General features: G+C 38.5%; 1 protein-coding gene across 2 annotated transcripts in view; it reads right to left on the bottom strand.

Annotated features, from left to right (window-relative positions):
- The window catches only part of bach2b (BTB and CNC homology 1, basic leucine zipper transcription factor 2b), a 230259-nt gene that overhangs the window by 16449 nt on the left and 198718 nt on the right, over positions 1 to 15092 (bottom strand). For both annotated transcript variants that reach the window (XM_052025348.1, XM_052025347.1), the window contains one exon: positions 10308 to 11798. In XM_052025348.1, coding sequence (XP_051881308.1) covers positions 10308 to 11798 — 1491 coding nt within the window. The remainder of the gene's footprint in view (positions 1 to 10307; positions 11799 to 15092) is intronic.

Genomic DNA, 15092 nt, shown 5'->3' with positions numbered 1-15092 from the left:
TAAGATTAAGTGGTTGATCTTTGAAGAAATATTGAGCAGGTTGGGGCTATACTCACTGGAGGTTACAATTAGATGAATGAGAGATTAAAGCATGTAAGATTCCAAGGGGATTTACAGGGTGGAGGCTGAGAGGACTTTTCTCCCCCAAGTGGGAGAATCTGGATCTAGGGGGAATAGTTTCACAGGAGGTGGATACAAGGAGGAATTTCTTCTCTCAGTGGATTATGACCTTTTGGAATTCTGTACCCCAGAGAGCTGTGAAGGCAGAGTCACTGAACATATTGAAGACAGAGATTTACAGATATTTGTACAAGGGAATCAAGTGGTATGGGGAGAGAACAGGAAAGTATGTTGCGGCTAAGGCTTTATCAAAATGCAAAACAGGCTCAAGAAGCCGATTGACTACTCCTCCCATTTCTTATGTTCTCTGTTGTGGAAATGTAAGGTACCTATAAGGAGCAGTTAAACCATAACCGCTATTCAGTTCTGAAAAAGGGAAAGCAATTCTATTAAGAAACCTGAAGGATATGTAGAACAATCATGCAAAAGATGCTACTAAAAATAAAGTAATGGTAGACAAGAAAGTACAGATGATTAGATAATGCCAGACATTGTTTATAAAAGCTCATAGATTGCAGTTAGAAGGGAAGTTTCAGGTTATTAACAGTCTCAATGAGTTTTCACTTTACCAAAGGGAATATGAGCAATACAACTGCAAGATGCAGGATGGTGTATAAGAAATAGAAGCAGGAGTAGGCTATTCTGCCATTCAATAAGATCATGACCATTCTTTTATCTCTGCGCCACTTTCTTCCACTAACCCCATATCCCTGCATTCGCTTAAAAGCTAAAAATCGAATGGTCTCTGCCTTGAAAGCAGAGACTCCACAGCCCCCTTGGGGAGAAAATTCCAAAGATATGGGCAAAGAAATTTCTTCTCATCTCAGTCCTGACTGGCCAACCCTTTATTTTGACATTGTGCCTCTGGTTCCTTTAGTTGAGGAAAACATCATGCCTTGTAAGAATGTTGTATGTTTTAATGAGATCACCTCCCACTCTTCCAAACTTTGGCAAGCATGGGCTGAGTCTCCTTCATCTTTCCATATGGGACAATCTGGTGAACCTTGGCTGTAATCCATCTATGACAAATATATCCTTCTTACCAGACCTTTATACAATATTTCAGATGTAGCTTCACCTGGCCCTATAATATTCTGGTAAGGCATTTATACTTAAATCCTAATGCAAGAATGATTAATGTACCATTTGCTTCCCAATTGCTTACGGTGCTTACATGTTAACTTCCAGTGATTTACATAGAAGGGAACTCAGGTCCACTTAAAAAGCATCACCTTTTAATTCCTCACTATTAAAAAAATACAGTGCATTTCCATTTCTTCTACCAAAGTACACAACTTCACATTTTACTATAGTATATTCCATTGCCATTCATTCAGCCGGTTTACAACCTCCTGGAGTCTCTCTGTATTTTCTTCACAACCCACATTATCACCCAGCTATGTATCAGCAGCAAAGCTGGATAAATTACATTTGGTCCCCTCATCCAAAACATTGATGTAAATTGTGAACAGTTGAAGCCTCAGCACCAATCTCTATGGCAGCTTAGTAGTCACAAACACCCAACCTAAAAATGGCTCATTCGCTTCAACTGTTTTTAATTCATTAAGCAATCCTTAATCCATGCCGCTACATTACCCACAATGCTGTGCACCCTGACCTTGTCTGATAACCTCCTTATCAAGGGTCTCCGAAAGCTGGAATACTGGTCCAATTTTACTCACATTCACTGGTTCACCTTTATCTATTCTGCGGGCCACAATCTCAAAAACTAACAGATATGTTTGAAATAATTTTTCTTTCATAACTCCATGCTGACTCTGCCTAATTCTAATCTTTTTTTAAGCATCCTGCTATCATTTTTTGAACAATAGATTCTAGCATTTTCCTTAATACTAAGTCACGCTAACTGGCCTGCTTGGTGAAGGAACTTTCACCTGAAACATTGACCTTTTTCTCTTTCCACAGATGCTGCCTGACCTGCTGTATGTTTCCGGCATTTTCTGTTTTTGTAACCGGTCTGTAGTTCCCTCTTTTCCAACCCGTGGAAACTATTCTAGTTTATGAAACTTTGAAAGATGACAATGAGTGCACTTCTTTCAAAAGCTTGGGATGCAGGTCATCAGCTCCCAGGGTTTAGCACCCTTCAGTCCCACTAATTTCACCAATACTTTTTATTAATGAATGCTAATTTTTTTCAGCTCCTCACTCCCTCTGGATCCAGGAAGTGTTCTGTTCTTTCTGTTATGAAGATAGGCACTATATATTTATTTATCTTCTCTGCTGTTTCTTTTCTTCCCCCATTGCAACTTCTCTTTTCAATTTGTTAGGGACCCACACTAACTTTTGCTGATCTTTTCCTTTTTATGTACCCATAAAATGTTTTACAGTCTGTTTTTATATTTATTGCTAGATTATTTGAGCAATCTTTTTTCCCCCTTCCTTGTCAATGTCTTCGACCTCCTTGAGAAATTCTGAAATTCTGCCAATCACCAGGCTTCCAAATCTTTGTGGCAACTTTTTGCAGTAACAGGTTAAAAATTCTGGAGCAAAGGTCAGAGAAGCAAACCCAATACAACAAATGACAAATTCTTAATCACAGCTGGTCCACCCTTGTGATAGATACAAGAGTCTTTCCAGGTACAGGAGCAATAACGTTTGGACTTGGGATTTCCAGTTCCATGTCCACTCTCAACAGTGGAAGATAAATGTTAATAAAATCAGTTGGGGAAGGTAAACTGCATTGGAGTTGTGCTTGTAATAATGCATTCAGTTTGACATCCAAGATATATAAATTGGTTTTGCCTGTGGGCTGTGAGATCTCGCTGTCTGATGGAACAATTGCAACATATAAATAATCTGGACAGCTATAAATTACTTAATGAAGACAGTATAAGGAGAATAAGGTGATGAAGCTGATGGAGCAATATACATAAACTTGAGCACTGAGGCACATGAGAGAGAGAATAAAAATTGAAGGACAGATGTGGATCACTGAGTAGAATTAACAGATGGCTAAGCGACTAAGCCATTGTTGAGGGGATGCTGAAATATCCCAGGCTGGGTTGAAAGCCTTAGTGTAGAACGATGGCATAAAGCATGGAAGGTGTCTAGTAAGGGACGGACTGTAGTAGTTGAAAAGTTCAACTTACTACAAATTGACAAGGGCAACGATGTTTCTTCTGTTAAGACAACGAAGGATTTTCCAGAGTTAATGGAAAACTATTTTATGATTCAGTTTATCAAGTAAGCAGTGAAGGAAGGAAACACAAGGTGCACGAGTCTTTAAATACCAGTGAACATAATGCCAGTACAATTCATTTTAAATGTCTTGGAGAATTTATTCAAACCCAAATAAGACTGTCAAATTCATTTTCTGCATTTGTAATTACTCCTTGGCATTTTTGGGAACTTGCTGTAAGAGACTGAACTCACATATCCATAAAGTCTGTATACCATTATTCTTCATTAAAAAATGTGTTAGAATTTGAACAGGCTTGTAGCATTCAGTCTGAGGCACTCAGTGGTCATAGGTGTCAATCAAAATGCAACTCAAACCTCAAACTTCCATCCAAACTAGCAAGTTTTCTGTAGTGTTGATTCTTTGGTTAAATGTTTCAGCACCACTTGGGTTTAAGGAAGCTAAACAAATTATTATGGAATGCAATGGCCAGTTATTTGGATTTATAGCTCGATGTTATGAAATAATTTGTTAAATTACAACATGCAAGACATATGATCCAGAAGATCCTGCAAAGGTGTAAGATTTTGCAGATCTTGTAGAGATTAAAAACTAGAAGACCTAGTGCCATCAATCTGATATTTATCTGGAAGCCTATGAATTATTTATTGGAGATGTATCATGAGAATAATTTGACCGATCAATATAAATAAACTAGGACATTGATGTGTCTTAGCATGGAAAAACCTTAGGTGGGCCCAAAAGTGTAGCTTGTCCCAAGTCCCAAAGATGTGGCTATCCAAGCATTCAATGAGTCCAACACCTGCAAGGAGTTTCACCCTGGTGGTCCCACAAAGGGGTCAATGAGTACTTATCGTAGTAAGTATTAATTAACACATCATAACAGAGTGACAATGATTTCTGAGCTCAGCAACATGACATTTTCATACTTAGTTAAGGGTGTGTGAAATAGGATGCAAGGCCATTAGGTATAGTGAATTTTTGTTTGACCTTTGGAGATAGAGAATTTTAAAAATGAGGCACTTGGGTCTAAAGAAATAGGTCATCAACAGAGTGTAGACTGTGGAAGGAACAAGCTTAATGGTCTACTTGTCCTTTTCTAATTATACATTTGTTTAGCCTGGATCTTGTTGAGTGCTGCTGGTAGCTGAACAATTAGAACCTGGGTTCAACTGCTTCAATGGCGGTAAATCCCAATTTTCATACATGCCTAATGAAACATGAAAACCCAGAACATAATGACAGATTTGATGCAGGATCAGAGATGCCGTTCATTTCAAGGAAAGAGGAGTGAGTTATGTGTTAAAAATATTTTGTTTTAGATTAATATTCTTAATTAAAAGTGCATTTCTATGCTGAGATTTTTAAAAAATGTTTAAAAAATTATATTCTTCAACTTAAGTAGTTTTTAAATGTCTCTGTACGTGATTGACATTTAAAAGCTATTAAAGGTGAAGAAAAAGGATTTATAGCTGGCCAAGCTCCAGTCCCAGTTTCACTGCCCAGGGCATTGTCACCATCTGGAGCATGCCACTGAACTCCAGGACATGCAGTGAGATAGGCTCATCCACACAGGCCATGTAAAGGTGGTGGTACACGGACTATGGGCGGTGATTCCAGGTTGCTATCTGGTCCAGCATCAACCAGTCTCTTATATTCTCACATACACGTCTCCAAAATTTCTGTTAAAATGGAAAATTGGAGTGTGTCCTGAAGTTTCAGGTTATCTGGAAGTTAGCACACTGGCAACAATGAATTCCGATGTTTATAAGTCATTGGTTTCTGCTTGGGAGATGTTTGACTGATAAGTCTCCCATTATGGCATGATGAGTCATAAAACTTGGGAGCCTGATTTAGAATGGAAACAAAGATTAATGTGAACAATTAATTATAACCATATTGGAAAAAATCAGCAATACTTTCATAGCTGGCTGCAACTGAGCATTATTCTGCCTCTGCCTTTATATATTGTATAGGGATTTTAGCTCATTACATGCAGTCAAATTTATTTATGTGCATGATATTTTGGTTTTAATACAATTTCAAAATAAATAAACTATCAGGATCCAAAAGGACATGGCAAGCAATTTTTGGCCAACATTTAAACTGTAAAGCATTGGATATTTCAAGCTAGTTCAGATTCAAAGTGGCACTATCAGCCATAAATCACTTCCAAAACACAGACTTACTGCAGCTGGTTGCTGGATATAGTGAGGTCTGTTATGACAAAGCATTTTGTCTTATAACCCATCCTGGTTTAGAAAGAATTAATAGTGACATTTTACATAAAAAGACTAAATTATTTTACTTCCAATAACAAAAATCTGGTTCGCGTTGTTAATATATAGCTTGCAACACAATTCAATATCTGAATCTACCAGGTGTATTCCATTTGCAGATCAACATCAATAATCAATTAAACATCAATGCTGATACCTACACACATCAGTTATTAATAAAGCAATATTATAACGATGTAAAATTCAGAAAAAACAATCCCCATTAGACACTGCCCATATACTAACAGTTTCCTTCCTCCTCCACAAAGTATTGTTTTCAATCTTACATGTTGCTATTTTTAATCTCATTCTCCTTCTTCAGTCTATTGACATGCACTGTAGTTATTTATAGTACAGCGGAAATAATGACTTGGTTGGTCAAAATGCACACACGCTATTTCAGAAAATTCAGGCTTTCATTCAGTCTGTGCAGCTTGCCCTGTCCTAAATGAGAGTTGCATCCATTACACATCTATTGCATATATCATTGTATTATCATGTGCCAGATTAGGGATGTTTATTTTTATTTGACAATTTTACAATCTAACTTCAAAACAACAAACATTAGCAAGAATACTGTGGCAGGTTTTATTCACAGTTGCCCTGTCAAAAAAATTATCTTTCACAGAAGAACATAAATCAAGTTAATGACAAATGGAAAAAATAAACTTTTTTCAGATATCTTCCACACAGTGGCCTTGGGATTGTCTATTTTTTCTGCAAACAATCTGTAAAAGCAATTCTGGGTATGTTGACAATTCACACCAACACTGATCTTAGTTCAGTCATATCCTGTACATATGATATCATCCATGAGCGCTGTATTCATTAGTCGCTTCACAACAGCTAAAAAGGTTGCAATTTACCATGTTTAGTGTCAATTCACAATTTATTAAGGAATATATTACAGTGAAAGAAGTGAATCATATAGGATTTAACCATTATATTTCTTTCCAATGTATAAAAAATCCCATTGCCAGCAGTACTGACCATGAATGGAAGGAGCTGTACACTGATATCTTCAGGTCACAGGTCACCTGTGGCCTCAATGCAGTCACTGTTCATGGGGGCTCGGGCCCACCCAAGGCATAGTGCATCATGTCTCGGGAGGAGGTCTCCACTTGCAACTCTCTTCCCTCATTTTTCATCTGATCTGCAGACAGGCAGCACTATGGCCCCAAAGTTGGCTATGCAGTGGCTTGATTCTGAATGGACCTGGTACACAATACAGGATGATCCATGGTGCTGAGTTTGGGATGGGGGTGGGGTGGGGGGTGTCTCTATCAGTGCACTGTTAAACTCCAACCTGCCCCAACTCCTTCCAACTCTATTCCCCTCTCCCCTTGTCTCCACCCATTTTCCTTCACTTCCATGTCAATCACTTTAACAGTGTTAACCTACTTCCCAGCAGGCAAAGCATGGCTGAGATGGCAGCTGCGAGATCTCGCATTAAGTTGGGAATTAATGCTTTTTAAAGGAATTAATGCTTCTTAGCAAACAATAATAATGATTTTTAAAAGCGAGGATGTCCCAGTTTCACAGTATTTTCACTGATCCCTAAACTGCCATCAGGGAAAGTCATAGCACCTGTTTAGTGCACCAAAAGTGGGTGAAATTCAATGTCCAGGCAAATGTATTTCTGGGCATCTTCCAATTCAATTCTTCAACTTCCCCCAAACCAGTGCATTGGAATGATGGAGGCTGGCTTGTCACTTGGCTTTTCCCTTCTGTGTAGAGACTCAGGACATCTCCTATTCTCAACCATGTGGTTGAAATCATAAACTGCAGGGAATGTTTTGAGGTCCCAACCTGACATATGAGATGTCCACCATTTTGTTAGAGCCTTGGAATTGGTGGTTTTGGATGTCATCTGATGGGACATAAATCAAGCTCTGAGATGAAGCACGTGTGCGTGCTCAGTCCAATAATGGCTGATGGTCCAACCCCTCCCAACTACACAAAAATAGCCAACACTGTTGAAGAGAAACAAGTCACTGCAGATGCTGGAATCTAGATGAAAAACACTATGATGCTGGAGGAACTCAGCAGGCCAGGCAACATCCATGGAGAAAAGCAGGCAGTCAACGTTTCGAGTCAGAACCCTTCTTCAAGACTGAAGATAGGAAAAGGGGAAGCCCAATGTATGGGAGGGAAAAGCAGAGCAGTGATAGGTGGACAAAAGAGGGGAGGCAGGGTGGGCACAAGGAGGTGATAGGTAGATGCAGGTAAGAGATAGTGATAGGCAGGTGCGAGGGAGGAGGGCAGAGCAGATCCACCGGGGGATGGATCAAAGGTAAGGAGGAAAAAAAGGTAGGAAAGAGAGAGAAAGGCTAGGAAAGGGAAGAAGAGGCATGGTTGGGGGGTGTGGGGGAGGGGGTTGAGTGGATCACTCCCACTCTAAGTCCTGAACAAGGGTCCTGACCCGAAACATTGACCGCCTGCTTTTCTCCACGGATGCTGCCTGGCCTGCTGAGTTCCTCCAGCATCACTGTGTTTTTCATCAAGCCAACACTGTTGTCACTTTCGGCCTCCCCCTTCAAGAACAACCTATGACTTCCCATTTTTTGTATAAGATGACAAGAATTGCTTTTCAGGAATGCTTGATTAGCTGTGACATCTTCAGTTTGTGAAAAGTGCAAAATTATTGAAGTACACTTTACTTCAGTGTCTTCTTAAATCCCATGCCTCTGAACAAACTTTTGTCACCTCTTCTAACATGATTTTTTTGGCTTGGTTTTGTCTGATTATGGTTATACGAAGGACTTTGGGTCATTTTACAATTGGTCAGAATCTGCTGTTTGACAGCTGGTGTATCTGTGAAGGACTGATTACTAACCACAATGCATGAGTCACTCCGTTCCTGTTCTTGTGCATTGCTTTGAGTAAGTCAGGCATCCACTGGAGGTCAGATATGTTTCTGCTCCATCACTTGACTCAGTACTGAGTTCAGGAGCGAAACTCAAATGTGCCAAGTACATCTAGTCTTCAGCTTTAAGCCAGCCATTGCTGGTACATAGCCCCAATCATTTGAATGGTGTGATGACGGGGATTAAATGGGTAAGAGTAGGTATGTCATTTGATTCTATTTTCTTTCGATGTCTCCATTAATTTTTACCATTTAAACATATTTTAACTATTTCTATAATGATTTAAATATTCCTCAATGTTTTGTAAACGTCTCAGTTTAAAAAGGCCTTTGACAGCAGCCAGCTCTCCAATGATGATCTGGGCAGTCTAAGGCCAAGGTCTCAGGATTTGCGGCCTGAGGCCCAGCTGTTGCTCTCAGATTGGTCCGCTCTGCACCAGGGCTGCAGCGATGATCCATGGATCTTGATTAGAGTAGGGGGTGAGGCTGTAAAAGTAAATATGGCTTCGGGAACAATGCAAGGACAGGGTATAAGGAATGCGCTGGTTCGAGCACTGCTTGGCATAACAGTGCCACTTTATAAATACAAATATGCATTTGTTAAAACCCATCCATTTGAGCTATCTTCCCAATCTTACCTTATAAGATACAAGATAAGATATCTTTATTAGTCACATGTACATCGAAACACACAGTGAAATGCATCTTTTGCGTAGTGTTCTGGGGGTAGCCCACAAGTGTCACCACACTTCTGGCGCCAACATAGCATACCCGCAACTTCCTAACCCATACATCTTTGGAATGTGGGAGGAAAGCGGAGCACCCGGGGGAAACCCATGCAGACACGGGGAGAACGCACAAACTCCTTAGAGACAGTGGCCAGAATTGAATCTGGGTCGCTGGCACTGTAATAGCGTCATGCTAACTGCTACACTACTGTGCCTATATGCATTTTCTGACACCTTTCTTTGAAAACACCTCAGGGTGTTTTTCTATATTAAATGTTCTAAATAAATAAATGTTATTATGCTTTTTTTACACATAAAAATATCAATCTAAATTTCCAGGGCTAGTGCAATATAATTATGTAGGTTTTATACTGTATATATATACAAATTTAGATTAAACTTTTGGAACATTCTCTGTAAACTATCCAAAGTGTGCCAAACTCCTGGAATATTGTGCAGTGCACTAAATGGAAATTTTGAACAGATTGAAAACCAACTCTGGTGCACCAAATTCTGTATGTATTAATTGCTTAATCATATTGTAGTTGTGACAATTAATCAAGTAATTGTGAAAATATAGTTACCTAATTCAATATTTTCAGTGAGTTATATTTTGAGTGGGTTCTTTCTCGTGCTATAACTTCATCCTGATTGGCCTGGCACTTTATAGTCAGTGGCTAATGGTGTCAAAGACCATCCAGATTTGAGTTTCCTTCATGGCATAAAGATACTGTTGCTGATACAGTTGTACAAACAATCAATGTCTTAATATGGTATGAATGCTGAACCTTCACATATCAACCGTTGCTTGAAAGGTTAACAAATTGGTTAACGTCTTCACTAAAACAAAAGAGACATGGGTTTGGCATGAGTGTTTTTGTTTAAAACATTTCTACAATAACATTCTGAAGGTAATTTCCATACCAATGATTTTTCCCTTCTCCTTCACCACTCCCCACTCTATACTTGATGCTGTCTTGCTCTATGTGGCTCTGATCTGGAACTAAATATAACAGAAATTCAAATGTGCCTATTATCACTCCATGACATGAATATTAACAAATCACAGCCCTGCAACATGGGCATTGCATGTGTGATAATCCCAGTTCAATTCACTCACAGCGAAGTATTTGATTAAACTATTGCTACTTTACCTCATTTCCTCTCTCTCGAGTTGAGCATGATTCACTATCCCCTTCTGAAAATGACCCAGATTCATCGCTTGAGTTGGTGACGTAGGACTGTTCACATTTTAATGGTGGTTTACATTGACTGTACATTGCATCTCCCATCATGCTGAGGTCTTGCTGCTCTGTAGATAGAAAGCGCGTTCCTTGTGAGCAGGGAGAAGTGGACAACTCAAACTGAGGCAAACTGCAAGGAGAACCACCACTTCCATCTTCTGGAAAAGAGTAGGAGGAGCAGGAACTTGAGGTTCTAGTTCTGGTCTCAGATGGAGGGGATCGGGGGCACACTTTAATTGGCACTGGGCAGCTGGTGTTACAAGTGGATCGAATTGGTAATAAAGGCTCCATTGAAAGTCCAGTAGAAGGACAAGTCTGTGAACATGGGAGCGACTGGCTAGTGCCAGTCCACAAACCCTTTGGCACATGTTCAGTGAGCTCACTTTCTAGTGAACTCCCACCAGGATATGAATGTGCAGCAGGAGTGTCCAAGGTACCAGAAGAAAATATTACGCTCTTTCTGTCTGATTCCAGTTCTTGCTTGCAAATCACTTCACAAGATGGTCCAGCAATAAAGCTACTGCAATCTTTTTGAGGTGTGCAAGACAGTCCAGAGTTCGCACTGTAAGGCCTGTATTCTGTTTTGAGGTCACCCTGAGTCATTCCCTCTTCAAGGGAACAAGATGTTCTGGTGTTGAAGGCTTGTTGCAGTGGACTTTGTCTCTCAGTAGATTCTATATCAGTCTTTTTTATGAATCTTGAACAAGGGGGCGTTCTACTTTTAGGTCTATCAACACACATTGGACTCAACTGTTTAAGATCCATTTCCTTATCCATTATAGCATGCTCCATTGCATTGGATTCAACTCCAGACAAATGCTTTTCTCCGGCAGTTTCTGGTGCATGTGGTTCAATTTTTATCTGTGCCTTGTTGTATCCTTGGGTTTGGGCATGGACTGGGCGGTCTTCTTTAAATGTGCTTTGAAAACCTGAGGTACTAGTATGTGGTGTGCTATTGATATGCTTTGTGCAAGCCAGTTGGTATTTCCTGTATTTCGGGCAGCGTCCCATATCATCACTTGATGTAACGGGAATGGATATCACAGCTGGTTCCTTCTCAGATAACCTTGGAGATGCCTCACACCCAAGGGTCTCATCACACATTCTTTCCTTCGAACAGGTGATCTTATGAGTCTCAGACTGCATGTGCTCTTCCTCGCCTTCAGAGTTACCATCTTCTTGTTCAACGGACTGCTGGAAAGTTGACATCTTGGTGTAAAAGATGAAACCATCTTTCTCATTAAAGAGCTGAGCTTCAAGAAAACGAAAGCAGGAGTCCTCCAGATTGTGCATGTGCAGGACTTGAGCACAGTGCATGACCTCTTGAATGTTGTCTCTGCTGAGTAATAGCTTAGCAGTGTAGGCAAACTGCAACAATGGGCTAAATCCTCTGGCGGTGACCTAAAAAACAGGGAAATTGCCAGCATTACTATCAGCAGTGCTATTGTCCAAAATACTTCAAGTGTAGTTAGGATGCCTGACAGTTCTAATGGTCATTAACAAATACAGAAAAATGCCAGTTAATCTTTTATTAGGTCAGCGGCAAACATTTTATATGTCTATTTACTTTAAAAGGCAGGAAATCTACAGGTATAGATGAGGGGTGAAAGTGCTTTCATTTCTAAAATGCCATTGGCAAAAATTATAGAAAATATTTATATGGCATTTCAAATTATTAGTATGCTTACTAGACATAAAGGCAAAGAACTGCTTCAATGCACAACAATGCTTACTTCACTAGCCCTTCATAAAATGTTAAGATTTAAACAGATGGCCAGAAGTTCCAATTTTTATCGAAATGCTTATTCAAATTCCCTGGGGGAGTGTTTGATAAAGACCTATTGCTGAGGAGCTTTGAGAAATGACAGAGGAAATAATGACTTTTACATTAATTTGTCTCTCCATAGGTAAAGCCCTTTTACATTTACCTGATAAGTGGGTTATACAACATTTTCTTTTGCTGATTTGATTAAAAAATGTGTACAGTTCTAATAGATTTTCAGGAATTTGAAATTATATTCAAAATAAGAACTAATCTCTTTCCTCTCCTAGCTATGTTGGTTCCTTTCTTACAACACTACCTATCTCCCTTCTCCAACAACTCTATGTCCATTTCCTTTCAAATCTTTGCTTCAAGAACCTCCAAACAAATGTCCTCTCATGTTGGGTCTTGATGCACTCTCCTCTTCTTAGCCTCTGTGCAGATTTTATCTGGACAATAACACCATCATCCTCCAAAGGCTCTCCTCCATTGTCCATTATATGTGGATCGTGTGTTTTATTTTAAATGTTGCAGAGGAAAACTTGATGGTGCTGATCTGTAAACCCTACAAATGAAGAACTCCATCCTTATGAGACTTTCACAAAGACCATTAGGTGACCCACAACATCATTTTAATGCCTTTTAAAAGTTAGTAATGCAACTTTTGGTCTTCCTTAGAGCCTGAAAATATACTTGCAAATTTAAATGTCAGATATTCAAAAGCACCAGTTTTGCCACAGAAAAATTCCATCCCTGAGGTAATAATTCTGACTTTGTGCAATTGTGTATAATGGGCAAAAGTGAATTGGCAACTTGTTTTATACCTCTTGCCATTTTCATTTCCATTGTCAAAATTTATAATATCATACAAAGACAAAAATATCCCCAATATTTTATGCCAATTGTAAAAGTCATTTTATGATAATGCAAAAAGAGATTACCTTTCTTTATGACTACTGACAACTCACAAGTTTTGTTAATATGTATATATCTCAACTATTCCTTCCTGGCTGATAATCAAACACATTATATTACACTTAGAATACTGTGAATAAATCAAGTTTTTTGATAATGTTATATTGTTGAATGTACCAAAAAATGTGATTAAGGTGACCGAGAGGCAAAAAAGGCTTTGATATGATAAAGTTAAATGACTAAATTGGGCACTTACATTGCACAAAGATTAGTGGAGAGCAAAACCCAGATCTTTAGGATACTAAAACACAGACATCATGCTATTACTATTAACAGACAATATTCTATTAATAAACTTAAGATAAACTGTGGTCATGGAGAACAACCATTAGCAAGCCTCAACCAAGAATGAAGTAATGCGAATTTTAATTGATGTATTTATTTTTAATTATTACCTTGTCTAAGGTAGAAATTAAACAGAAACGTTAGTTTTCTGTCCAAGGAGTTATTTGACTTCAGTAAATTATAAGTTTAAAAGGATCCAAAGAGACCATGTTGCACATGGCATGTGGAACAGATAACTGATCTGACTTTTCTTCATCCCCTACTTCCCAGACTTTTGTGTGAGAAAATTTCAAAATAATTGTCAATAGTCCGAAAGTGTGACACCTTTTCATTTAGCAAATGGCCTCCTTCTGAACCAGTACAATTAATTCTATGTTCTATAATGTCTTTAATATTGCAACATCCAATTTACAATTTATCCTGTTAAAAGCAAAGTTCAGACAATGCAAACCAAATAAGTAGCTCAGTAATTCTGCAACTTAAGACTGTGCAACATTAAACCCCAGAGCCTGCACTGTAATAAAATCAGACCCTAGACCAATGAACTCCATACCCCTTAATTTTGAACCTCAAGACTGTAATTCCTGCATTACAACATATATTTGAATCTCTTTCAGTAATACCAGTATCAAAGAGATATTTAGCAAGGGATCAAATAGTAATTTGATGGATCAAATGCTGTGTATAAAGAAGTTTTCCTAATTTTCTCATCTACTGACATAAAACTGCATCCTTGCCAAAAATGCCAATGCATGCATATAAAAATATAAATTCAATCACCACTGTGATGTGTGCAAGTGGTTTGAGTTTATTCTCAATGTCAAAGCACCTAGTATAAATTGTGTGCCTAACGACTTCATGGTACTGAATTCCAAACCTGCTTATTTATTTTTATGGGGAAATGAATACATCATCTTATCACACTGATTTGCTGTAATCTTTTTTTCACTGGATTTCAGTTTCAGAATCTGTTTACCACCACAATGAGAAAATAATTGCTAGCAGTGAGATTAGTTCTGGCTATATAAACAGCTGTTGAAAAACTAAATAATAAAGGATCTAGATTAAAACAAGGAATAAGCAAGCCAACATTAAACAGCAAAAATATAACTTTGAAAAAATTATGCTGAAGACTTAATAAAGCAACTTATTTTTGATTACTGATTTTACAAACTTCCATGCCACATAACATATAACAAAGTCACAGATATATTTTCTACATATATTATGAATGTATGCATTCACCTATACACAAACAGTGGTGTTTGCTGTAACTCATCAGTTCACAGTGTCATTATTCATATTTCTGGACCACTAACATTTATATATACCTGGGAAATTCATAACACACAATGTCAATAACATACAATGAACGAAAAGGAAATATACAATAAATCAATAACAGAAGGAGGATAGTTTGTTCCTTTGGGCTTGCTGCTATGCTGCTTAACTGAATTTAACCAGCTTCCTTAAAAGCAACAATTGTTGAATTAAAATAGGAATGTAAGAAAGCAAAGATTACACAAAAATAAAGTCAAAACCATAACTGTCATGGAACAGTATCAGTGGAACAAGGAGTCCATTTTAGTAGTTTGTGGCTTTCTTTGCTGTTTAAGACCCCTCCCGTTCCAGACATTCTCTCTTCTTTTCCCTCCCATCTGGCAGAAGATACA

The sequence above is a fragment of the Pristis pectinata genome, chromosome 10 (genome assembly GCF_009764475.1).
Source record: "Pristis pectinata isolate sPriPec2 chromosome 10, sPriPec2.1.pri, whole genome shotgun sequence".
In the NCBI taxonomy this organism is placed as follows: Eukaryota; Metazoa; Chordata; class Chondrichthyes; order Rhinopristiformes; family Pristidae; genus Pristis; species Pristis pectinata.
This window is presented reverse-complemented; position numbering and strand designations above follow the sequence as displayed.